The sequence below is a fragment of the Zootoca vivipara genome, chromosome 16 (assembly GCF_965207765.1).
Source record: "Zootoca vivipara chromosome 16, rZooViv2.hap1.1, whole genome shotgun sequence".
Classification (NCBI taxonomy): Eukaryota; Metazoa; Chordata; class Lepidosauria; order Squamata; family Lacertidae; genus Zootoca; species Zootoca vivipara.
Window position 1 is genome coordinate 41119994 of NC_142599.1, and position 27471 is coordinate 41147464.

General features: G+C 44.2%; 2 protein-coding genes across 3 annotated transcripts; one reads left to right on the plus strand and one right to left on the minus strand.

Moving 5' to 3' along the window:
* Positions 1-2125: 2125 nt before the first annotated feature.
* On the minus strand, positions 2126-25701 carry LOC118076214 (SLAM family member 8). Of its 2 annotated transcripts, XM_088659836.1 has the most exons (6): positions 25362-25701; positions 23401-23745; positions 14232-14366; positions 6461-6802; positions 6047-6349; positions 2126-2955 (listed from the first exon to the last, which is right to left on the minus strand). In XM_088659836.1, exons 1-6 carry the CDS (start codon positions 25435-25437, stop codon positions 2822-2824), a joined length of 1335 nt encoding a protein of 444 aa, XP_088515962.1. In that variant the 5' UTR covers positions 25438-25701; the 3' UTR covers positions 2126-2821. The 2 variants fall into 2 exon arrangements, with proteins under 2 accessions (XP_088515962.1, XP_034954730.1); XM_035098839.3 differs by lacking the exon at positions 14232-14366 and having other exon boundaries at positions 25362-25571.
* Positions 16172-18110, plus strand: LOC148683231 (uncharacterized). The gene has a single exon (XM_088659837.1). It carries the CDS (start codon positions 16790-16792, stop codon positions 17900-17902), a length of 1113 nt encoding a protein of 370 aa, XP_088515963.1. The 5' UTR covers positions 16172-16789; the 3' UTR covers positions 17903-18110.
* Positions 25702-27471: the final 1770 nt, after the last annotated feature.

Consider the following 27471-nt stretch of genomic DNA (forward strand, 5'->3'; position numbering starts at 1 on the left):
TTTGGGAAGTCTCATTCCTAACACCCCTCACGTCTTCTGATGTTACAATATTAGCCGTTCACTAAGCTTTCCATTGTATCTGATGTACTTCATACAGCACCTGATTAATAGGATGAATTCTCAAGATGCAGGTGTATTGCGAACACCCAGATCATAACTTAGCAGCCCAACCCCTTATTTTTCCCATAACTAAAAAAAATCTATAGATGTTCACAAATCACCTCTTTCTTGGAAGCCAGAGGAAAAAAGAACATTTAGAAGCATGGAAAATTGTATTATGCTGAGTTAGACTATTAGTATGCTCAACACTGACAGTCAGTGACTAAGGAACACAGGTGGCTCTGTGGTCTAAACCTCTGAGCCTCTTGGGCTTGCCCATCGGAAGGTCAGCGGTTCGAATCCCCATGACGGGGTGAGCTCCCGTTGCTCTGTCCCAGCTCCTGCCAACCTAGCAATTCAAAAGCATGCCAATGCAAGTAGATAAATAGGTATCGCTCTGGCGAGAAGGTAAACGGCTTTTCTGTGCGCTCTCATTTCCATCATGGTGTTCCATTGCGCCAGAATCAGTTAAGTCATGCTGGCCATATGACCCGGAAAGCTGTCTGTGGACAAACACCAGCTCCCTTTGTCTGAAAACAGATGAGTGCCGCACCCCAAAGTTGAATTTGACTGGATTTAACACCCAGGGGTCCTTTATGTTCACCATTCATAGTGCATAAACATAATCACTGCAGCATATCCAAGAAGCCCTGGCAGATAATGGGTGACCAGGTGCAGCTAAGTCAACTTTGATAACTTTATGAGTTATCCTTTGTACTCCTCTCCTAAAAGTTCCTTTTGAAGCTTTACAGATTTGATTAGGTGCCTGTGTGTATGAATTGGCATTAGCAGCTACAGTGGTACCTCTGGTTAAGAACTTAAATTCGTTCCAGAGGTCCGTTCTTAACCGGAAACTGTTCTTAACCTGAGATACCACTTTAGCTAATGGGGCCTCCTGCCTCCACCATGCCGCCGGCACGCAATTTCTATTGTCATCCTGGGGTAAAGTTCTTAACCCAAAGTACAAAGTTGACAGTGGAATTTGCTGCCAAGCAGTGTGGTGGAGTCTCCTTCTTTGGAGGTCTTTAAGCAGAGGCTTGACGGCCATCTGTCAGGAATGCTTTGATGGTGTTTCCTGCTTGGCAGGGGGATGGACTGGATGGCCCTTGTGGTCTCTTCCAATTCTATGATTCTATGATTCTACTACTTCCAGGTTAGCGGAGTCTGTAACCCAAGGTGTTTGTAACCCGAGGTACCACTGTATTTGGAAAGGGATGTTGGATGCAAAGTTCTGTGAGGAAGAGAAACAGAAGCGGTTGCTATCTCCATCCCTCTTTCTGGCTGGGTTTCTGCATTTACCATTCTTCTGACAGGCAGAAACTCAGTTAAGTGGAGAGAATGTGATTCATTGAACTGAATGTGCTTTGCTAACTTAGATCCATAATTTTTATTGGGTCTGCTCTATGAGTATAACCAGCACTGGAAACAACCCATTGTAATGGATTGCTTTGAAGTCATTTTGGCAACAGGTACAGCCATTTTTAATCCCCACCCCACCCCCATTCCTGCCCCTTATGTTGCCTGACCAAATGTGGCAACCCTACTCTGAAAACCTCTGAATACGGCTGCCAGGAATTGCAGGAAGGGAGAGTTGCATTCCAGTCCTGGTTCATCCCATAGATTCTGTGGGTTTTCCACAATGGGCACCTGGTTGGCCATGGTGAGAAGAGGGTGCTGGACTAGATGGGCCATTGTCCCAATCCATCATGTTCCCATGTTCATCACGTTTGCAGCTATATAAGAGAAGCTTTTGGTCATCCTTTCCGCTGTGGTAAACATCTCTCTGCCTTTTGTCGCATTAGACCAGAGGTGTGAAACATATAAGCCAGAAACCAACTGAGAGGAAAGAATTATCTAGTGAAAATTGATCTGACAGCATGTTCTCCACTTCCGCTGTTGTCTGCTAACACGCATGGTGATCGCTCAGAAAGTTGCTGCTAGGGAACCTCTATTATTCATTATTTTTGAAGGGGTGATAAATATTGTCTCCTTGCTTTCAAGAGTGAAGAATTGGAGGAGTCTCAAACCTTTGCCATGGTTTATTTATCAGTTGCATTTATGTTTCACCATTTCCCCCCACCACCTCCCAGCGATTGGACCAACCAATTGACTTAAACCACTAAACACTGCAAAATGTCACCATCTCATACAGTAACAAACTTGAGCAACTTTTAAATCCGATGTGGCATTCATTTTCAGTATGCATGATTTTAAAATGCAATCTGGAGATTCCCAGTGGGGGAAGCTTTGTTGTTCCTTGCCATGTGGGGCAGAAAGAGTCTCTCTTTAATGCAGGCAGGCAGTGGCTAAGAGCAACCCTTCTAGGCATTTGCAAACCAACAGACAGGACAGGGTGTCTTTTCCAACCAACTACACCAGGGGTGCCAAACATTTTGGGGCACTGGGAGGATTTGAAATTTTGTGGCATCAGCCACCTCCACCAATGGAAAGAAAAGCACGTACTTCAGCCGCCGCCACCACGATGCTCTCAGATGAAAGCTCTGGGCGCCTCTCCTCTGTCTGGAATGGAAGGCGGTAGTCAGGGGGGTCCGATCTCAAATGTGGCAGAGTTGTGGTAAGAGAGTCTGAGCCACTGCAAGCAGGAAGAGCAAACAGTCCCTCGCATACTGTGGCTTTTCAAAAAGGAGATATTTATCAAAACCTATTGCAGAGGCCACCATAGCAATTACTGGTGGGCACCCATGGGCTCCACATTAGCAGTTCATGGTTCTACGCCGACACAACGCTGGTCTGAAACTTTCCTTTCCAGAATGTTTAACAAGATGATGGTGGCAACCTGGAGGCCCAGCCCCACGGCCATGGCAGTCCTCACCCAGGAGAAGCAGCTACATCCATCTACAGGGGGGGGGAGGAGGAGGATGGAAGAAGTCTTTCAAAATTGAGAACGGTGGACTTTCAGACCTTTGCCCCCCCCCACCCCAACTGTTATCCATACTCTGTCCCCCAAATGCTGCTTAATTCTGTTAACTTATATTTACTTGTCACAATTTGGCATACTGATGAGGCGGCAGGAAAAAATTAGCTCCCACTGAAACACTGCTGTTTGCCCAAGCATTTAAAATGCTTACTCAGAGTAGATCCATTGAAGTTATCATCCATGACTGATTCGGACTTATTCCTTTCAGTGCGCCTACTCTGTCTAGAACTTTATTGGAGACAACCATTGCTATTTTTACTATTATTGTTGTTTTATCAATCATCTTGTAAACCACTATTTCAATGAAACTTACACCTAAGATAATTAAAAACAGAACAAACACATTATATCAGGCAAGAGCATTCAACTGTACACTTTCCAGTGCCTGGGGAAAACATTTTTCTTTAGATAAGTTTGCCCAGAAAGTTGGTGCAAGTTTTATTGTTATCTTAACTTTTCAAAAGTCTTAAATTATTGTTATTTTTTCTTATTCATAATTTGTTTTATCTTTTTTGTAAACCACTTTGAGAGCTTTTTTCTTACAATCAAACATTAGTTACCTTTTATAAAATAAATTGATGTGTTTTATTTTTCTTATTGCTTTCTAATTTTTATTCATTGCTTTCTAAACCACTGTCTCAAGGAGACTTACACATCAGATGATTAAAAAGCGTTAAAAAACACACAATCAGCAAATGCGTTAAAAACAAGACTAAAGCCCTAACAAATATTGTATTTTTCCATGTGTAAGTCTATATGTTGCAATTATTTATTTCTTAATTTTGGGCTCAAAAAATAGGGGTCGTCTTATACATGGGGACGTCTTATACTGTACATGGAAAAATACAGTAAATGCTAGTAGCAAAGGTTCATTTATTCAACTGGGAAAGTCTTCAGCTCCCAAAATAATGACTTTTATAGCGCTTGCTCCCTCTTCGTTAAACCTCACATTTCTCCTGTTTCACTTCTTCCTTTAGAGTTCATATTTTAGTTTTCACTTTTCAGCACAGCAATAAATTCTTCTCCCACACACACCATTTAAAAAAAATAAAAAGGCTTATTAATATCACTTAGCAATTCAAACCAATTTTGAGAGGCTCCCTCTTTTGGTCTTGGCTTCTAAAAGCTTGCCCCAGTCCCTCCACACACACACACCATTTTCATGTTACCTGTAATTCCCTCCCCTTCCTTTCCTAAGAAAGAGTTTGATGACCATTTGGGGTGCGGAGGGGAGTCATACAATTAGAAATGGGAAGCTGGAATAATGATCCTTACGTAAACAGACCCAGCTAGTTGGAGAGTCAGCTTAGCATCAAAAAGGGAGGCTTAGCTTAGCATAGATTTCATTTTTTTACAGCTAAAAGAATTCAGTTATTTTAAGTGGAAAGAGGCAACCGATAACTTTGAATGTAGCTTTCAGCTTTCAGCTCAGCTTAAAACCAGGTTTAAAAATCTGCTGCTTACGTTCTTGTAAAATTGTGGTTATAAACCAGACAGTGAAGCATGGTCTTCAAAACCTGAAATATATACTGCATATTTTAGGACGCACCCTATTTTTTAATATAATCTTTTTTATTCAGTTTTACACTACACATTTAAATTCAAACATTAGACGTAATCATCAACATTTAGGATTCCCTGAATCTTCAGACTTCCCTCCACCCTTCCATGGTTTCCATTTTCAATCTTTTTCAACTGCATCATATATTTTCCCTATTTTACACAAAATAATCCATTTTTACCTTCATTTTTAGTACATTACAAGCATTACTCAAATCCTGCCAAAGTTTTTAGTTGTTTACTGTGTTCTGTTAAGTACTTTGTAAATTTAGGGCGCACCCTATTCTCCTGATTGCAATCCTCTGTTAGTTTTTTTTATCCGAGTAGGTCAGACACCCACCAAAATTAAGGTATCCCGGATATTTCTCCATAGCCCGGCACCCCAAGACATCGTGGCAAACTCGTTTAGTGGGTGGCCTCAAGACCCACCCTTTTAGCTACGCAACTGTATCTTACTGGAAACATTCAGTATACTGTATTGTACAATGTGATTCATTCCCTGTGCCTTACAGGGCTTCTTCTGAGGGCCATGACATTATTCTGAGGGCATTATTGTTTTAGTAGTAGCAGCAGCGTTAACATTGTTTAGATTTCTTATCCATCTTTCACCATGAAGTCCGAGGACACAGCTAAACCTGATTGCAATCAGGAGAATAGGGTGCGCCCTAAATTTACAAAGTACTTAACAGAACACAGTAAACAACTAAAAACTTTGGCAGGATTTGAGTAATGCTTGTAATGTACTAAAAATGAACTTTAAGGTATTCATATTTAGCTGTATTCAGCTAAGTTCTACTCAGAGTATACCCATTGAAATGATGGAGCAAGCTTATTTTCTGCTTCTCCAGAGGGGAAGACTGGAATCAGACTCAAATTACAAGAAAGGAGATTCTAATTAAACATTATGAAGAACTTTCTAATGGTAAGAGCCATTCAGCAGTGGATTAGGCTCCCTTGGTAGGTGGAGGTTTTGAAACAGAGGTTGGAAGACCATCTGTCAGGGGTTTGTTAGCTGTGATTATTGCATTGCAGGGGGTAGGACTAGATAGCTCTTGGTGCCCCTTCCAACTCTGCAATTCTATGTTTCTGTGATAAACAAGAGATACAACCCTTGGGGGTCCCTTCCAACTTCATTAATGTTAGTCATGTCCATTGACTTCAGTGGGTTTACTCTGAGTAGGACCATTCTTGAACGACACCTAGAATCATGATTGTATTTTCATAGAATCATGGAATTGTAGAATTGGGATGCACCCCAAGGGTCAAGTAGTCCAAATAAATCCTGTTGATTAGCTGTTTGCTCCATAAAGTGTCTCTAAGCAACTTGCAGGGGGGAAAAATATTAAAGCATAACATAAAGTTCTAAAAGTTTTTTTTTTTTAATTACAATAACAATCCAGAGAATAGACCTGTAAAACAGCAACAGGGCCATGCTAGAGTTTGACTGACCTTGAGCTTCATCGTGACAGATGTTGAAAACATCAAGCGAGATGTTCTTCTGATCAACTGGATTGCTGACCAGGCAGGTGAAAGTGGAATCTGAGGTGTTTGGCCGCCATGACAGGTGAAGATCCTTGTCGTCGTTGGTGAGGCGATACCAGTCTAAAGCTTCTGAGGTCCTGAGTGGGTTTCTGTTTTCCCAGGAAAAATGCAAATCTGACTTTCCAGGCGCCCGACAATGCAGCGTCATGTTACATCGATTGGCAGTGCTGGAAATGACCTGGTGATTTATTTGTGGTGGCGGCACCGGCTCTGTTGGATAAAAACGATAGATGTTTGCGCTCTGTGGCACACAAAAAGATTGATAGCCATCCTAACTCCTCACTTGGTTGTGAGATAGGCAAAGAAGATAGAGTCCCTTACCATGGACCATGAGGCGGAAGGAGTATTCCACAATCGCTGAGGAAGCAAACCTCACACGGACGTCCATCACTCCAGAGTCCGCCACTGTCAGGTCTTTCATCTTCAGCGTGGTCTCATCAACCATTTCTACCCATGGTCCAAAACTGTCGTTTGCATGTGGTCTCCTCAGCTTCCCCTCGGCGAACTCGGCAACCAGGAGTGGCTGAACCCCAGTGGGGGTGAATTTCCATTCAACCTCGTCCACTCTTTTCAGGGGGGGTATATTTAGGCGAAACAAGACTGACCCACCGAGAATCCTGTGCAGCTGGTTGGGGGGATCTTGCGCAGGAAAATGAGCAGCACCTGAAGCCAATAAGAAATGAAAGCAAACCACATTCATTCAGTGCTTTACCAGCTGCACTGGCTCCCGGTGGAGTACAGGGTCAGGTTTAAGGTGCTGGTTTTGACCTTTAAAGCCTTATGCGGCTTAGGACCCTCGTACCTACGGGACCGCCTCTCCCGGTATGCCCCGCAGAGGACATTAGGGTCCACAAATAATAACATACTGGAGATCCCGAGTCACAAGGTGGTTAGACTGGCCTCGACCAGGACCAGGGCCTTTTCAGTACTAGCCCCGACCTGGTGGAACGCTCTCTCTCAGGAGACTAGGGCCCAGCGGGAGTTGTCATCTTTTCGTAGGGCCTGCAAGACGGAGCTGTTCCGCTTGGTCTTTGGACTGACTCAGTCTGACCCCAGTGTTACCCTCCCCTAAGGCTTTATCCTACAGATATTTAAATGAGATTCCACTTGTAGATTCCTAATTTTAAAATTGAATTTTAACATTGTATTTAATCTGCATTTTAATTGAATTGTTTCTTTTATGCTTGCTTTGATATTCTTGTTGTTAGCCGCCCTGAGCCCGGTCTTGACTGGGAAGGGTGGGGTATAAATAAAATTTATTATTATTTATTATTACTACTACAATAGTAATAATAATTAATAGTGACAGTAATTACTAGTAATAATTACTACTAGTAGTAATAATTAATAGTGATAATGGATGCCAGCAGTAATTAATAATAGTAATAATAACTATAGGGAGAGAAAACGTATGTCCCCACTGTAATAACAATGATCATTTTATTATTTATAATTATTATTTATTATTTATATGCTGCCCATCTGACTGGATAGCCTGAGCCACTCTGGGCGGCTCCCAACAAAATATTTCACAAGAAAACATCAAACATTAAAAGCTATAGATACTATAGACTGTTTTTTGTTTTGTTTTCAATGATGCAGCTTTAAATATTGATGTGCTGTTTTTACTATCTGAGTTTTAATAAACCCTTTTGTCCATTGTTTTAATTCTATTAGAGTTTAATTGCTTTTTAATGATTCTCTTTTATATGCCTTTAGCTTTTTCCATCTTATCTGTGACCTTTTGATTTGCGTAAACCCTGCAGTTTTGCTTCCCTACAATGGAAAGCGAAAATCCTTCTCTTAAAGTCTGAAAATCTGAAGATGTCAAAACCTTCTTGGAACTTACGGCTGCTCGCTTTCCTTGGAACAACAGAATGATTCCCATTTCACAAAGTTGCTGCTGCTGTTGTTGGGGGTGGGGGTGGGGGGTCCTTGAATTTCAGGAGAATGGCTGCCAGCTAGGCAGGTGAAGCTACCATAATTTCCTTGGTCTCAGTGGTGTACATGCTTTCCCTCCTCCCCATTTTAACTTCACAACTACCCTCTGAGGTAGGCTAGGCTGAAAGATGGTGACTGGCTCCAATGTCACAACCAGGGAGCTTCATGGCCAAGTGGGGATCCGAACCCTGGTCTCTCCCAGGCTCCAGTCCAACAATCTAACCACCCCTGGCTCTTTCCATCGGGATGCACCACTCCACTAAGGACTTGCGCTGGAGATGAGGAGCACCCTTGACTGTTTTGGGTCCTGAGAACATCAGAAGAGTCTTTCAGCAGCAGCTGGATAAAGCCCAAGGGGGCCCATCTAGCCCAGTCAATAACAGTCAACCAGATGACCCAAAGGAAATCTGCAAGCAAGCAGGACCTGAGTGCAACAAAGAGGATTCCCTCCCCACTTGGGATCCAGAAACCAGCCTCTGTCAGGGGAGGTAGGTCTTGCTAGGCACTGGGCTGGCCATGGGATTCCTGTCTCCCTTTTCTCCACTGCTCACCTGGGAACTGGAGAATGGCGAGCAGAAGCATGAGCTGGGTGCTGTGGGTTTCCATCCTTGCCTCTGCCTCCGTTCTCTGCTACGGTACCTTCCTCCCGCAGTGCTGAAATGGGTTCTTGTGTGAGGTCTTCCTTCTCTGCACAAGTCTTCAGCCCCTCCTGTGTTGCCTTCAGGCCTCCCAACCAACCACAAGTTTCCTCTTCAGCCCCCGAGCTTGACACTTAAGTCTCACTTCCCTGCCAGAAGCAGCAATTGGGTGAGGCCCTCTCACCCCAGTCTGAGAAGTGTTGGCCCTGGGTTTCCTGGTAGCAGATCAAAGAAGATAAAAGCTGACGTGATGGCTGCACATCCCAGCAGAAGGGATGACAGCAGGTGAACCAAAACTCAGCTTTTCTCCAAAACTCACACTTCTGAGAATTTTTGCATGGCCAATAGGGGTGTGTGTGTGTGTGTGTGTGTGTGTGTGTTTATTAGGGGAATGGGTGCAGAAAAATGCATATACCCAGGGAATCAATACTGTATACCAAAGCACATGCTCTTCAGGGAAATTTGCTTGCAAAAAAGGGGGGAATTAGGCAAAATGGAACCAAGCTTTTGTGGGATAAATGTACACTGAAATGAGCCAGTATGGTGTAGTGGTTAGAGTGTTGGACTGGGACCTGGGAGATAAGGGTTTGAATCCCACTCGGCCATGATGCTCACTGGGGCCAGTCACTACCCCTCAGTCTGACCTACCTCACAGGGTTGTTGTAGAGATTAAAGGAGCTGGGAGAGAACCATGTACACCACCTTGAGCTCCTTGGAGAGAAAGGTGCAGTGAGGAAGATTGGAAACTGAGAGAGCTCAAAACTGGCAGATTGCTCCATCAGAAGGGCCCTGTGTGTTGATCACTTTCTTAGAAATGTTTTTTGCTGCTGCTCTAAGGTTTTGGTTACTTTCATGAAAGTATTTTTCTGACCAGTCGTGTATTTTAAGAGTGTGTGTGTGTGTCCCTTGTATTTACCAAAAAATGTAATAACCCTCCTCCTGTTTGCAGGAACAGGTCTTGACAAAGACAATGGAAATATCTTTTGAGATAAGTTCGTTATTCAGGAACTAGAGAAATGTGGATGTGGTCTTCCAAAAATGAAGGCCAGGTCCTCTTCACTTCAAACTCATCTTACAAAACAACAATGCACTAGAAGGAGCAAACAATGGTTCTCAGGATTACGGGTTACCTTATTCGCTCACTAAAGAAGCCCCTTTCCCCCTCTCTCCATAAAAGTTAGAAGAATCAAAGGTTTGTTCATTTGTTGCACTTGCATCTCAAGGAGCCCTTCAAGGGTCTACACATACACACCCATTTTATCTTCACAACCCTGTGAGGTGGCCCAAGGTCACTCAGTAAGTTTCAGGACTGTGTGGGGATTTGAACCTGGGACTCCCAGTAGGTCTGGGAGATGTACTGATACATTGTCCAGAACAAGTTTGAGGGCCAGAGCGTGATGATGATGACCCGATTTTTGACCAAGGCAGTATACTGCAGGTGGGGTTTACTGGCACCTTAACCGCCTTCTCTGGCTGAGCGGGTGGGCTGCCTTATTCCTCCCCAGGCTGGGCACTGGCAGCAGCGAGGGCAGCAGCATCTTCACCACAATGCCTCGTGATGGTTGAGCCAGTGCTCCTTCCTTTTCCCTCCGCATGCCAGGCAGTGGCGGTGGCAAGAGCGGTGGCAGTTTCAACCCAGTGCCTTGCGGTTTTCAATGTGGGCCGGGACTCCTCATTTGTGTGAACAGTGCCATGCCTGTCCGACTTCGCAATCCCCTTTCCCTCTGTTCCCCAGGTGTGGGGCCAATACTAGGGCTGGGTGATGTATCTTGGCTGCTTCTCCCCATCCTATTTCCTCCTTCCTCCTTATTTCAGACATTGTGATGTATCCCTCACTATAAAGGTAAAGGTAAAGGGACCCCTGACCATTAGGTCCAGTCGTGACCGACTCTGGGGTTGCGGTGCTCATCTCGCATTATTGGCTGAGGGAGCCAGTGTACTGCTTCTGGGTCATGTGACCAGCATGACTAAGCCGCTTCTGGCGAACCAGAGCAGCGCACGGAAACGCCATTTACCTTCCCACTGTAGCAGTACCTATTTATCTACTTGCACTTTGACATGCTTTCGAACTGCTAGGTTGGCAGGAGCTGGGACCGAGCAACGGGAGCTCACCCCTTCACAGGGATTCGAACCGCCGACCTTCTGATCAGCAAGCCCTAGGCTCTGTGGTTTAACCCACAGCCCTCACTATATTGTGATGTTACCTGGCGATATGGCAGGATGTTGAAAACCTAATATCACCCAGCCCTATCTCCCATGTCCTAGTCTGACACTCTAACCACTACACCACACTGACTCTCTACAGGTATACGTTTCAGTATACTTAAACCTCAGATTTTCAATGGTTAGTTAACTCACAGCTGCAATGGGACTCCCTCTTGGCTCCTCAAGCGTCTCATGGACCAACCCAACACTTTGCTGGACCAAGGAATGGGTGAGAGACTGTTACCTTGCTGGCACAGGAATCTGAAGTAGGAAGCTTAACTCTCAGAAGTTAAGCTTAACTCTTAGCGTTCCTCTTCCTCCAAGATTTGGTATATACCTTCCCATCCCTAGTGGTTACTATGGCACATGGCTGCAATCACTTTCTCTAAGACTTCTGGGTACTTAGGGATCCTTAACTGTTTGGAATTAAGCTGTGTGGATGTTAATGGTAACGCCTGTTACCTCGCTGTCTGAAGCAGCACTCGTAAACTCCCCCTCTTTCATTTCCGTGTAGTAAACAACTCTTTTTGTAGAAAAGCTCTTTATTGGGTGTATGGATTAAAAGCATGCACACATTTTAAATGAACACACACCCTGATTCCACACAAAAGCTTCCATTCCCTTTAAACATGTTATGGTGAGTTCCTATACTGTACATGCCAGACATGCATGTGGGTTCAAACATACGTACAGCTTGTAACAAATTCCTATCCAGTTCTTAGATTTCCCTTATTGGCTGTTAGGTTGGCGTCTGATCTACTGACTTCTGCTCTTGCATTGCTTGCTTGTATTAAGAGCATGCAAAGAGCCCTACAAGTGGATCAGGCTAAAGGGGGCCTGATAACTCTCCCCACTTCTGCTCCCCATTATTATTCAGTGGCCTGGTGCCTCTGAAACGGGAGCCATTATGCAGCCATCATGACTTGATGGAATTGTCTTCAGAGAAGCTGCTGCATTCTCACCATAACTGCACTACCCATTTCATCATGCTGGTCTTCCCTCTCACCCATTGGGATCATGCTCTACATGGTTGTCTTTTGCAGAGAGCCCCCATGTGGAGGTATCAGTTGACACAAGTCATTCATCATTATAACACAGGAAGTGCTTTGTTGGATGTTACAGGGGGAATTTCCCAGCTCTCTTGGATTGTCAAACAAAGACTCCAGCCAAGATTAGAGAAGCAAAACAGCAGCCAGTAGGCCTGATCTTTATTATTGCAACAAGACTTCAAACTACTACGTTGAAGAAGCAGAAAGAAGCCCTGAACAAAGGAAGGCTCCCCTTTTTATAAGTTTCCCAAATTACCCATAACACCCTTACTAAAGCATCATACATTTGTCATAACTATGTCATCATCATCATCATCATTTATTTATACCTTGCCCATCTGGCTGGGTTTCTCCAGCCACTCTGGGCGGCTTGCAGCTTCCAACAAAATATTAAAATACAATAGTCTATTGAACATTAAAAGCTTCCCTAAACAGGGCTGCCTTCAGATGACTTCTAAAAGTCTGGTACAGTGGTACCTTGGGTTACGAACGCGATCCGTTCCGGATCGCAGTTCGTAACCCGAAAAGTTTGTAACCCGAAAAGGGCATTTTGCGCATGCGCAAAGCGCCATTTCCGCTATTTTTGTGCTTTGCGCATGCGCAAATGTGCGCGGCGCTTCTGCACACGCACACGCACCGAAAATACTTCCGGGTTTGCGCAGTTCGTAACCCGGGTTGTTCGTAACCCGAAGTGTTCGCAACCCAAGGTACGACTGTAGTTGTGTTTCTCTTTGACATCTGATGGGAGGGCATTCCACAGGGTGGGTGCCACTACCGAGAAGGCCCTCTGCCTGGTTCCCTGTAACTTTGCTTCTCTCAGCGAGGGAACCGCCAGAAGGACCTCAGCGCTGAATCTCAATCTAGCCCTCGGCTCAGGGAGGGATCTTCTGGCAGAAACCTGACCTCCCCCTTGCAATCTTTAGGTGAAACAAAGGTAAGCATTGACATTTTCTTGTTTTCCCAGCCAAGTTAAGCCGAGACCCCAATCCACTAAGGTTGGGTTTGGGATTGTTCTTGGAATGACTACCTGTCTGGCACTCAGGTGCCAGGATGCCAGCAATTATCACCCAGGCAGTGGAGCCAATTATGGCTGCCCCTACCCACGTCCCAAGCTCCTCCCCTGCTAGCGATTTTCCTTCTGAGTAGAACAATGTTGGAATGGCGCAAATCCATCACTGGACTGATTTTATATGAATTTCTAAAGTTTTCCCATTGAGCCAGTACATAGAGACATTTATCAGTGAATAATGTGCAGCGGAGGCTCTTAGTCTTTGCCTTGTAGTGTGAGGAAGGAAGGGGTTTTTTTGGGGGGGGGGTCTCTCACCTCCCCTTCCAATTTCCCAGTAACATGGATTAGCCTAAAGCTTCACTTAGTCCAGCATCCTGTTCTCACAGTGGCCAACCAAATGCCCCACTGTGAACCCCGAGAGCAGGACGTGAGCGCAACAGCAACACTCTCCTCACTTGTAGCTTCCAACAACTTGTATTATTCAGAAAGCGACCTTGTGCAAAAATGCCATAATGCACCCAGTCTCCCAAAGGAATGTTTCCCCCCGGAATGTCTCCTCTTGGGGGGGGGGGGGAGTGAGGGTTGATGCAGCTCAGTCATTGTCAGAGAGAGAGAGAGAGGCGTTCTCTATTCTCGTCAACCTGCAGAGACAGGCAGAAAGAGAAATGTAAGAGGCTTCATAATGCAGGGCCAACCACACACTAAGAAAACAGATCCTGAAGATTTGAGGCTGCAGAGCAAACCAGGAATAAATCAAATCCTGTACACTACCAGATCGACAGGCATCTTGCTTCCACTTTGGGCTCATCCACACTTCTGCTTGTGCATAAGAACATAGTAGCATAAGAAGAGCCCAGCTGCTGGATCAGGCCAAAGGGGGCCCACCTAATCCAGCATCTTGCGGTACCCCCTTACTTCAAAGCGCTGGGGTTTCCTCAGCTGAAGAATCCCCTGTCCTGATGGCGTCGTGACCAACCGGAAGTCTGATCCTGCAGCTTTTTCTTACAGAGGCCAATGAGATGCCTGTGGGAAACCAGCAAGCAGGAATTGAGCACAAGAGCAACTCTCCCCTCCAGCTGTTTCCTGCAGCTGACATTCAGAAGCATCGCTGGCCCCAACGGCAGAAATGTGCTATTCCATAAGATTAACAAGCACGGATCTCTCAGGATAGCCAGGGAAAGAAGAATGCATAATTGGCCAACCCAACTCCAGTTGACATGTACTAGAGAGTAACAAAAGATGCTTCCTACCTTTGGGGTCTGACGTTTTGTTGATTTTCCTATACAGGAAGACCCCCAAGAACACAAGCAAGATGATTGATATGACTGGAATTGAGATTTGGTGATGCTGAAAAGGCCAGAGGATAAACCAGAATGCCCTCTTGCCTGAAAAAAGCAATAATTGTCTTTTCAGGGTGATTGTAACAATCTTATTAGATTCCCTCGGCTTGAAATCCCTCACTCTAAAAACTTAGTGACACACCGGGTCGTCCACCTTCAGCCTATACCGTGTTACTCAAGGACACAAACTATTGACGCCACTCTTGAGGGAAGTTTTGTCTTTTAAAGAGCTTCCACCTATACTGCTTTCGATACTCTGCTGGAAATAAGAAAGACGGTTTCTCCTTGGCACATAAAAGATGAAAGTTTATTAACTCAAATTCATAATGGTTGGCTGAGGTGGACGAGGAAAAATGGTGGGCGCCACGGCGCCACGGAGCTCCTGAAGGCGGCCGAAGTGTTTGCGCTGCCCAAACGGCTCCTGAGCCGCCGAGATCGCCGCTGCTGTCGCGTGAGTGCCGAGGGGTGTCCAGTGGACTGGCCGAGAGATCGCCCCCCCACTCTAGCGCACGCGGCAGATTAAAATCGAGGGCGCCCGACCGACCGTCAACTGTTAATTAGGTGGAACCCCAGAGCCCAGAGGCCTGGGATTTCCCACCTTGCGACACGCCGGGACCTCAAACAGAAAAGAAAAGAAAAGGAGCCATTAACAGCCCCGACCTTTTTGCTGTCGCTGCCGCCACCACTGCCATCGCGCTAGATCTGAAGAGGGAGAAGAGCCCCTTGGAAAGTGGAGCCCCGGACCTGCCATCCTTCCTCCCTGCTGCTGCTGCGCTGCCGCACCGAGGTCGCCCAGCTGCTCGGAGCCCCGGGTCCGGGGAGACCCAAGGGCTAGCGGGGGGTGCGGGGGGAAGGAGAGAGGTCCTAACATAGCTGTCCCGTCGCCGAGCAGCCGCCGCTACCGCCGCTACAGCTGCCGATACCCGGGAGAGGTAGGACGGACTGAGGCCGCGAGGTGACACGCAACTAGGCCTAGGCCCGACCTGAGCCCACTTTCCCGCCGTCTAGCGTGCCAGGAGCCCAGAGGGAGGCCCATTGGAAAGGCCTCGATTTTCCTATATTTTTCAATATATTTTTTTTTCCTCTCTCTATATATATAATATATATATAGTATTGTTTTTTTTAACAATATATATATATATAATAATAATAATTTATTTTATTTTTTGATTGAATTATTTTTTAAAAAAATTTTTTTTAAAAAAAAAGATAAATAAATAAATATTTTTTTTCCTAGATTTTATTTGTAATATATATTTAAATATTTTTATAAGTTATATATATACTTCTCTTTTCTCCTTTTTCCCCTTTTTATAAAAAATTTTTCCCCTATAAAAATAATAAATAGAAATATATATTTTTTCCTTCTCTTCCCCCCTTTTTTAAAAAAAAATATATATTATTATTATTAATAATAATTTATTTAATTGTTTTCTTTAACCTATATCTTAGTATTATTACCATTTACCCCCTCCACCTTCCACCCACTCTTTGCATACACTTCAATCCTTTAAAAAATAACAAAACAAAGACAATACCAACGTCTTCTCCCCCCCCAAGTTCCCAGTCCTTTTACTACGTTTTTACCTTTTTAAAGCTGTTGTTCTACCCTTCCTAACCTTTTTTACCTTAGCTTCATATTATTCCTTCTTCTTCACTGCATAATACTCCTTAAAACCCTCCCCAGACACTTAACCCTCCCTACATAGCCTCTCCTTATTTTTACCTTCCATTCCACTTGTTACTTCCCACCTCCACCTTTGTCTTCTGTTCTTTCTCTCTCTTTCCTTTTCGGTCCCTTCTCCCCCCCCCTTTCTTTTCTTTTCTTTTCTTTTTTTCTTTTTAAATCGAACCCCTCCATCTAGTCTGTTTATCAACTTGTCTCCAATAGGGAAACCTTTCCTCCCATCTATCACCTCCCTCTACAACAAACACCCCTATTTTACCTTTATCTTATTCCCCTCATTCCAATACATAAACCTTCCCCTTAAACCCCTTCCCAGTCACTCAATTTCCCCTTTAATCATCTCTTCCCTATCTCCCCCTCCTACCTCACTTCTCACCCCCCCCCCCACCCCTATTCTTGTTTTATACCTTCTTTGCTTGCTGGAGTGCTCTTTTGCTCGTCTCTGAATTGAACCCCCCCCCTTTTCTTCTTTTTTCTTTCTTTTCCCCACCTGTTTGTTTGTCTGCTCTCACCTGTTTTTTGTTTTTTGTTTTTTGTCTATCTGTCCATTGGTCTACCCGCCTCTCTGAGTACCTGACCACCGCTTTGACAGCACTGTTGAGGCGAACACGACAACCTCAGAGAAGTCTTTATAACATTGCCAAGGCATGACACAAATGATTGCCTAAACTGAACGCTCTGCAGAAGCCACCAGTCAACAACGCCTGATTAATCCATTATCCAACACCCAGAAATCATCATCGCCATAACTTCTAATCGCAACACGTCCCACTCCAAGAGAATGCCAAACAAACCTCAAACCAAAAACGTCAAGGAGATGAAGGTGTCACCAACTAAAAAGATGACAAAAAACACTGAGACCGCAACACCTCCTCAAAATGATGAAATATTACAACACCTAAGAGAAATGGAAGAGAGGATGACAAGTAAATTGGAAGCTGCAGTGGAAAACGCAACGACCCCTATACAGCTACTAATCAGCAATCTTACCTCCAGAGTGGAAGCTCTAGAAAAGAAGAATCAACTGCAAGAAAGAACAATAGAGCAATACCGGGATGAAACCACACGCATGAATGAGAAATTGTGCCAAATGGAAAGAGAAAACGAAGAACTGAGAATTAAACAAGCAGACATCGAAGACCGAAACAGACGCTGCAATATCCGCTTCCGCAACTTCCCAGAAAAAGCTGAGGAGAAAAGCCCAGCAGACCTAATTGTGAGCTGGTTGAAAGATACAATCCCAAATCTGACACTCGAGGTATCCGATCTGGAAAGGGCACACAGAGCTCTAAAACCTCTGCCAAAACCTGGTGCCCACCCAAGAGACATCATAGTGTGCTTTTCACGCTACAGAAAAAAGGAGGAGATATGGAACAGCCTCAGGAACTCAACCAACCTCCGATACAAAGACAATTCCATATTGGTCCTGCAAGATCTATCCCAGGACACCCTAAATCGGAGGAAAAGCCTACGTCCGTACACTCAGCTTCTTCAGCAGAAAGGGATTCGGTACCGTTGGGGCTTTCCCTTCCGTCTCATCGTGGCAACCGATACAACGCAATACATGGCTACCAACGAAACGGAAACCCAACAACTATTGAGGAACCTTGGGCTCGACCCTCCATCGAACCAGCAACAGAAAGACTTACCAAGTGACAGCCGAGATCAAGAAAATGGAACAACAGTACATGAATGGATGGAAGTAAAGAGGGGAAAGAGACAACAGAAGCAATACGTCAAGACTCGCCGATTCAATCATCTACCATCGCGCACAAAATCATTCTACCGAACATTCTCCACAGGACGCCAAACCATGATCAACCGACCCAAAACATCACTGAAGAACAACCCTACTACTACTACTGCTACTACAACAACAACCATAGCTGAATGAGGCAACTGGAAAACATCTCGAACTGCAAGACTGGTGATTCCCCTCCCCCCCTCCCCATAGGCCTTGAACATAACTAACATCATCAATATCCCCCCCAACACCACCCCTCCATAGAACCTACCCCCATCCCAACCCCACCCCAACACCAGTCCAGATAACCTCAATCACATTCCCCATCAACCACAACTTATATCTCCAGTATCCCTTTCATACCAAACAAGAGAAAAACAACTCCCCCAACATCCATAACACAACTCACTATCAGGCTAAAACATGATACCTATTCAACAACATGGTGGCACCAGAGCGCGCCAACACATACACACACTCTAACACATCAGTGATGTTGCTATTAACATTGGCAACATTGCTCACGAACCTTATACCTGACGCTACCATTATAAAACCACTCTACACTGTCTCGCTGATCACCCCCTGTCACAAACGACAAAGGGGAAGGCCTGTCCTTGAGTACAGCCCTTCACATCAGCCGAGACCAAGGACCAACCGGCTAATCGCCAAAAGGTCCAAAATACCCCAAACGAACACCTATATGACTACATATAGGAAACCCTCTATAACTTACCTCCCACTCTTTAACCCGATTCTAATTCTGATCCCATTGAACCCCCACCTGCCACATCATAAGTCAGCGCAACTCCAATGGTTCAATACACGACACGAAGTGAGGGACATAGGACAACCCAAACGGGTTGGCAAGGAACCATCCTACAGAATAAATAAACAAGATGGCTAGCTTAAAAGCAATCACACTAAATGTGAGGGGGCTGGGAAACCCAATCAAGAGAAAACGTATCACCTCATACATAAATACCATGAAACCACACATCACCTTCCTACAAGAAATACACAACCCACCCAAAGGGAACAAACTCCTGAATGACCCTCGTTTTAGTCAACAATGGGTAGCACAAGGCTCAGGAAAGGCCCGCGGAGTAGCTGTAATAATTAGTAGGGACTTAAATTTCAACGCCACAACAGTCCTAAAGGACAAAAAAGGTAGATTCATTTTCATTAAAGGAATACTAGATGGCAAAATTAAACTGACAATCGGCTCATTATATGGCCCTAACTCGAGACAACTTGAATTCTTTCAAAAAACACTAAACAAGTTCCTTTCTTTCTCTGAGGGGGAAGCAATTCTAGGAGGCGACCTTAACTTAAATATTAAGGGCATAACTCTGGAAAACACACATCCTGTAAACTCACAGGCAACCCTCCTCAACCCTCCCTCCCAAACAACTAAGGCTTCTTACAAGTTACTAAAAATGTTAAAAAACAGGGGTCTTTATGACATTTGGGGCGAACACAACCCGGGAGACATCACCCACACATTCCAGTCCGGACGTCATGGTACAACGTCCAGACTGGACAGCATCCTGCTCACACAGGGTCTGATCCCCTTGGTAGAATCAACAAACATAGGCAGCATCAAAATCACAGATCATGCCCCAGTAGAAGTCACTGTTAAAATAGGTGAAGAAACGCAAACTACTCCATCATGGTCTTTCAGTCCCATTCTAACCACAAACACCCAAATTAGAGCAAGTATCACAAAAACTCTCCAAAACTATTTTAAGGAGAATGATGTAGACAATATAAATACCCCCCTCTTATGGGACGCTATGAAAGCGGTGACCAGAGGAGTTTGCATAAAAGAGAAAGCACTCCTTAAAAAACAAACCTCTTCAAAAATTAACAAAATAGAACAAGACATCACTGCCCTCTCATCACGTTACAAACAAACAGGTTCCAAAAAACTACTTAAACTTCTAGAACAAAAGAGAAGAGAATTAGACTCCTTAGAAATCAACAAAACAATGATCAATATTTTATATTCTAAACAGCGCTTCTATGAGTATGGAGGGAAAAACTCCAGACTATTAGCAAATAGATGCAGGAAAAAAGCACTTAAAACAAGAATACACTGCATCGCCAAAAAAGACGGCAACGTGACATTTTCCCCGAAAGAAATAACCTCTGAATTTGCAGAATTCTACTCCAATCTGTACACTTCTCACAACCCAACTGAGGAGGGAATTAGAAAATTCCTGGCAGAACTGACCATGCCCACCTTAACCAACGAGGAACAGGAATTTATGGACAGCCCTATCACCCCTGAGGAAATAGATACGGTCCTTAAAAACTTGAAACCACATAAAGCCCCGGGCCCAGACGGCTTCACGGCAGAATTCTATAAAAAATTCAAAGAACCCCTGATGCCCTACATGATACGCCTATTCAATGATATCATGAAAGGGGGGCTCATTCCCAAAACATGGAATCAATCTAAAATAGTCTCCATCCCAAAACCATTAAAGGACAACCTCAAAGTAGAATCTTACCGCCCAATTTCATTAATAAATCAGGATTACAAGATATTCACATCAATATTGGCCAATCGTTTAAAAATCTTTCTAGGCAATTTAATAGTCCCAGACCAGACTGGCTTCGTCCCTGGTCGCAATATTACAGACCCCATCAGGAAACTACTAAACTTAATCAACCACAGTAAGGCAACTAAACTTCCACTGACAATTATGTCCCTAGATATCCTCAAAGCTTTTGATTGCTTGGAGTGGAAATACTTATTAGCAGTACTAACTAACATGAAATTTGGCCCCAACTTCCTACAAATCCTCAAACAAATATATTCCCAAGCCTCAGCAAAATGCAGAATTAATAATATGGACTCAAACACCATAGCAATTCAAAGAGGCACAAAACAAGGATGCCCGCTGTCTCCATTCCTATTCATCCTAGCTTTGGAGCCCCTAGCAATCCGAATCCGAGCAGCCACAGACATCAAGGGAGTGGAAATAAAAGGCAAAAATTATAAATTAGGGCTCTTTGCAGATGACCTGATGGTCACAACATCAGACCCATTAAATACAGCAACCTCCCTAATCAGAGAACTCAACACATTTGCAATGGTGTCGGGCCTACAGGTAAACTTTGGAAAATCAGAAGCCATGTGCTTCAACACCCCTCCCCATATCCAAAAAGAACTTACTAATATCACCAAAATAAAACTTTGTCATACCAAATTCAGATATCTAGGGGTACAAATAACCAAGAACCTCAATAAATTATACCTCCATAATTACAAGCCCATGTGGCGACAAATAAACAAAGACCTAAAGAAATGGGACAGTATGAGTTTCACTCTTTCAGACAGAATAGCCATCGTCAAAATGGTCACCCTCCCAAAACTGACATACTTATTCCAAACCCTCCCAATCTGGATCCCCCCAACCCAACTTCGCAAATGGCAGGGAAAATTACATTCTTTTATTTTCTCACATAAAAAACCAAGGATTGGCACCAAATACCTTCACCTCCCCACCTCAGTAGGAGGATGGGGAATCCCCAACATAGAAACATACTACAACGCCAACCAAATACGCCATATAATCCCATATATACTACAAGACGAGACAAAACAATGGGTACATCTGGAGAGGGACTCAATTGAAAATATCTGCACCACAGCATATCCATTTCTCCCAAACAAATTAAGGAAGATTCCCACAACACTCAACAGATACACACAAACCATGTTCAAAGCATGGAAAGCAGAAACTAGTAAACTATCTCCATCCCCATCCCCATTAATTCCCCTGGCTTACCATCCCTTGTTCCATCATGCAGCACAAAACCTCCAGATGAAGACCTGGCAAACCAAAGGTTTACATCGCTTAATAGACTTTTATAAAGACAACAAACCTTTGTCACCACAAGAAATACAGGACAAACTAGAAGACATCCCAATGTCCTGGTTAGCACAACATCAACTACATGCCTTTCTGAACAACCCAACTGTAAAACCAGCAGCAACTAGACCCCTGACAGCTTTCGAAAGCCTCCTCCAATTGCCAAAAGGACACGGAAAAGGGATGGTATCTGCAATTTACAAGATACTGATTCAGAATCCCATAGATCCCCTGGACAAGATAAAACGACAATGGGAGGATGACATAGGATATGAAATCAACCCTACCCAATGGACTAAAATGTGGTCGAAACCCCCTTTCAAATCTATATCAATGAAAAGAAAAGAACTCTCATTGAAACTAACTCACAGATGGTACCTGACTCCACGAAAATTATCACTAATACGATCAGGAATCTCATCAAAATGTTGGAGAGGATGCACTTCCACAGGCACGTACCTCCACATGTGGTGGGAGTGCCCTAAAATTCAATCATTCTGGAAGACATCCATGCAAGAAATTTGTAACATAACTAAGCAAGTGCTAGAAATTACCCCAGAATTGGTTTTACTAAATATCTTTCAAGATAACAACGCTCACGCAAATCATAAAGAACTTATAATCCATCTGTTGTCAGCAACCAGAAGCATCATAGCCAGGCACTGGAGGGACTTATCGGGAGTGGGCTTGGACCAATGGTACCAAGTTGTATGGGAAACAGCCCTGCTAGAAAAACTGACCAGTAAGCTGAAACTGACACGGGGACAAACAGAAGAAGACACCTTCACCCCAGTATGGTTCCCCTTCATCACTTATACAACCCAACAGGACAATGACAAACACTTACCGTCAGCATACAAATCAATATGGCTAACTTGATCAAAACACCCTCCCTCCCCACTCACGCAAGAAATTAAGGATCATCACAGCCAACCATAAACAAACAACCACATTCTAAGACACATCCTGACCTCTCTCACCAACAAAGAAGCACGAACAAACAACAGAGAACCTGCACAAACGACGCTGACGCCGAACCCCTACACATATCAAGAAAAACAGAAACATCGGCAATCCACCACACCCAACTCCCCATCCCACCTACCTCTTTCCCCCCCTTTCCCCCCTTCCTCATAATGTCTCAACAAGTTAAAAATTGATGTGTAAAAATGATGCATGAAAAAAAAAACCGAGACATTGCACTACCTTTGTAATCTAAGAAAATCTTTAATAAAAATAATTATAAAAAAAAAAAAAATTCATAATGGTTGCTTTAAAGATTCAAGCTTCGTTACTGTCATAAGTTATTGCTGTCAAACACGTAACATGGAACTTGCTTATTCCTTATCTAAACCCTACACTACCCTGACCCTGCAACCACCCACGCTCCCACTCCCTTGTACTCTCCAACCGACAAAACGGCTCCTCCCTCCTTTTAAGCTCCAAGCAGACCCGCCTCCATTAGAATGTCCAGTCAATCAGGCAGGATGTGGGTTTAACCCTTGCAAAGCCAGGCTAAAAGAAAAAGGGAAATTTCAAAACTATGTCAATTTGTTACAGCCCTCTCCCCACCCACCCCGGACCACCCTCCCCAAACTTCTGAGGATGGCAGGACTACCAAGAAGGCCCCCCTCTGCCAATCTCAACACCTGAAAGAGTCTGTAAGGGAGGAGGTGGTCTTTCATCTAGGCAGGTGAAAGTGAACGGGATTGAATTTCTCCCACATCCTTACAGTAAGTTTGAGATGCTGAAACAAGTACGTACCATAGACAGTGAGGCCAAACGTGTGTGTTTCAGTCACTCCTGTGGAAAATGTCACATGAGCCTTGTAGACCCCACTGTCCTTCACCACCAAGTTGCTTATCTTCAGCATGGAGCCATCAACTGTTTCCAGACGCTGCCCAAAATTGTCACTCATATTCCACCGCACCCATTTCCCATCGCTGAATCGTCCGAGGTCGTTTGCCTCACCTTTTCGAGGGTGGAATATCCATTTAACTATGGACACGGTATTGGCTGAGGTTATATGTACAGGAAGCAAGGCAGATTCTCCCAAGATCTTGTTCAGCAGAATCGTAGGAGTCTTTGGTACCTGACTGCTTACAAGGCCTAGGTGTTTTTCAGGAAGGGAAAAATAAGTAAGAGGAGAAAGTGAGAAAGTGAAGGGGGGAGTTCCAAATATTGATGCTTCTTTTATATCAGATAGAGCAGCATATCATGATATTGTTGCATGTTTTCAAGATGGTCTGAATATTAGCATTAGTGCTGTTCTTAAACCGAGGTACCACTGTATATGGATTTAGAAATGATTTTGTTACATGTTATTTGTTTGTTTGAATCAAATAAAAATTATTTCAAAAAAACAAAGAATGCAATAGAGGTTTCAATTGCTAAATTAGTTGGACAAGTTTCTTTGTAAGAGAATGACCTAAGCTACCATGTCTGCAGAGATGGGGCACCTCTGGTTCTCTGTCTCCTTCCCCTGGTGCCTGTGAACTGTCTGCTACCCTCTTGACGTCCCCCAATGTCCTGAGCTGCTAATGGAGTTTCATCTTTGTTTTGGAGCTTCCTTGGGATCTCTCCTGCTAACCCTATTCTTCATTGGAGTCCTCCGCTCTTTGGACCCCACGTCATCTGTGGCAGGGATGACAACCAATTAAGAAAGCAAGACATGTACGGTACGTCTACTAGAATACACACGATGGGAAGATGAGAGGAGGACTCCCTTACTGAGCGCCCGAGGGTCCCCGTCCTGCCGCTCACCACCTGGACTAGGGCGGGGCTGGCAGGCTCCACAAAGGACTGCTGCCGCTGCTGCTGGGCAGAGGGCTCTGTTTTTGTTTTTAAATTGCTGTTGTTGTTTTTTTACCTATGTCATTTTAAACTGTGATATTAATGCTGTATTCTTAGTTTTAGATTTAGATTTATGTGGAAATTGTTTTCCATTTGGTTGTGTATTTTTTGATGTGGTTTATTTATTGTTTATGACTTTTGCAATTTTGTAAATCTTGTAAATACAAGTAAAATGAAGAAGAAGAAGAAGAAGAAGAAGAAGAAGAAGAAGAAGAAGAAGAAGAAGAAGAAGAAGAAGAAGAAGAAGAAGAAGAAGAAGAAGAAGAAGAAGAAGAAGAAGAAGAAGAAGAAGCTGGCTCCTTAAGTGTCCCCATCAGCATTGCCAAAGAGTGGGCCAGGTTGCGAGAGCTACAACTAAGTGATGGGGACCTCCAAACTAATGGTCAGCCATCCAACCTCTGTTTCAAAACCTTCAAGGAAGGAGAGTCCACCACCTTCTGAGGCTCTTACCATCAGAAAGTTCTCCCTAATGTTTAATTCGAATCTCCTTTCTTGTCATTTGAATCTGTTGGTTGAATCTACCCTCCAGAGTAAGCTTTCTCCATTTTCCATTCCATATTGTTCCCTTTTGTGGAATGCTAGTGGTTTATTTATTCCGGAGCTGCCGCAAGTTACATCAAAGCACTGGAAGTGAAAGACAGAAATCTTTGCATAAGTCTTTCTGATTTGTTTGCACATGTTTAAAATTTATGGGCAGAAGCGCCTTCCTGTTAACTGAGCTAGCACTTTCTCTGAGCTGCCTCATTCAGCTGTAAGACAGCCATCCCCACTTCCTCTTTCATGGCAAACCTCACTCCCCAAACCCTCTTCAACAACCTTGACCCCCTTCAACAAGCTAACAAATCTACCGTAGCAAGAGTTGCAGAACTTACCAGGGAAGGAGCAGATGATAAAAGTGCCCAAGAGAAGACAGACCACGGAGATTTTCCCGGCACATTTTGCAGCCATGACTCTGCATATGCTGCAAAGCTCAGGGCTGTGTTTAAACAAGTCATGAAAGTGACGGTAAATCCCACCAAAGATGGGAGAAAGTCACAAAGTCACCAAGAAAGCAGGCAAAGTGAAAGCAGGGCTCAAATTGGTCATCTGGGATCAGCTGATTAGTCAATAAAAGTGAGTCAGTTTCCTTGCTGAACTTCTAGGAGTCTGCCTAACTCATAGATCTAAGCAGAGAAGAGTCCTTAGGAGCCATTGGTGTACAGGTATATATATAGCTCAAGAGAGGGGAGTTGAGCAGTTTGTTTGCAACCTGAAACCTGCATTCAGTCTTAACTGCTCTTTTGGAAACTGCCACCATTCAGTTGGCAGAGCATTTGCTGGAGAGCTACTGTCAGTCAATGAGGGCAATACTGAGCTAAGCAGACCAATCGCCTAAGAATCATAGAATCATAGAGTTGTAAGAGACCACAAGGGCCATCCAGTCCAACCCCCTGCCAAGCAGGAAACACCATCAAAGCATTCTTGACATATGCCTGTCAAGCCTCTGCTTAAAGACCTCCAAAAGAAGAGACTCCACCACACTCCTTGGTAGCAAATTCCACTGCTGAACAGCTCTTACTGTCAGGAAGTTCTTCCTAATGTTTAGGTGGAATCTTCTTTCTTGTAGTTTGAATCCATTGCTCCGTGTCCGCTTCTCTGGAGCAGCAGAAAACAACCTTTCTCCCTCCTCTATATGGCATCATTTTATATATTTCAACATGGCTATCATATCACCCCTTAACCTTCTCTTCTCCAGGCTAAACATACCCAGCTCCCTAAGTCGTTCCTCATAAGGCATTGTTTCCAGGCCTTTGACCATTTTGGTTGCCCTCCTCTGGACACTTTCCAGCTTGTCAGTATCCTTCTTGAACTGTGGTGCCCAGAACTGGACACAGTACTCCAGGTGAGGTCTGACCAGAGCAGAATACAGTGGTACTATTACTTCCCTTGATCTAGATGCTATACTCCTATTGATGCAGCCCAGAATTGCATTGGCTTTTTGAGCTGCTGCATCACACTGCTGACTCATGTCAAGTTTGTGGTCTACCAAGACTCCTAGATCCTTTTCACATGTACTGCTCTCAAGCCAGGTGTCTCCCATCCTGTATTTGTGCCTTTCATTTTTTTTGCCCAAGTGTAGTACTTTACATTTCTCCTTGTTAAAATTCATCTTGTTTGATTTGGCCCAGTTGTCTAATCTGTTAAGGTCATTTTGAAGTGTGATCCTGTCCTCTGGGGTATTAGCCACCCCTCCCAATTTGGTGTCATCTGCAAACTTGCTCAGGATGCCCTCAAGCCTATCATCCAAGTCATTGATAAAGATGTTGAATAAGACTGGGCCCAAGACAGAACCCTGTGGCACCCTACTAGTCACTTCTCCCCAGGATGAGGAGGAGCCATTGATGAGCACCCTTTGGGTTCGGTCAGCCAGCCAGTTTCAAATCCACTGAATGGTTACAAATCCACTCCTCCTCCTCCTTGATTTTCCTCTTCTTTCTTGACCTTCTTCTTGAGTTTTTCCTTCTCTGTATTTGTCTTGGGGGGGGGGGAAGCACTGGTCCTACCCATATTACACTTACAGCCTTTTCCTAATTTCTGCACTGAGTGCAGCAATAGTTGTAGCTCAGTTTAAAACAACAACAGCACTGGGTTAGATGCTCAGGGGCTCTCTCCTCCTAAGTTACCATCTTACACTTCTCAAAGCTTAATCATATTTACTTACTTATTGCCCTTATATCCCACCTGTTCTCTAGAGGAGCTCAAGGTAGCATAGATGGTTCTTGCCCTCCTCATTTAAACCCCACAACAACCCTGTGAGGTAGGTTAGGCTGAGAGGCAGTGGCTGGCCCCCAAGATCATGACCTCCAGGGAGGGGGAGTGTTGAATCCAGGCCATTCTATTTGGGGAAATGACTTTGCAAAGTTAGGTGTGTCCGAGGGGCTGGCTCTGCCCACCAACCTCCTGCCATTCCCACTACTTTAACCTCTTTTCCCACTTCATGCA

Coding starts and splice junctions, on each gene's coding strand:
- LOC148683231 (XM_088659837.1), top strand. CDS start 16,790: ATGCCAAACAAACCTCAAACCAAAAACGTCAAGGAGATGAAGGTGTCA.
- LOC118076214 (XM_088659836.1), bottom strand. CDS start 25,437: ATGGCTGCAAAATGTGCCGGGAAAATCTCCGTGGTCTGTCTTCTCTTG. Junction 6,803..14,231: donor CAAAACGTCAGACCCCAAAG/GTAGGAAGCATC, acceptor TATTGGCTTCAG/GTGCTGCTCATTTTCCTGCG. Junction 6,350..6,460: donor CTTCCGCCTCATGGTCCATG/GTAAGGGACTCT, acceptor TTTATCCAACAG/AGCCGGTGCCGCCACCACAA.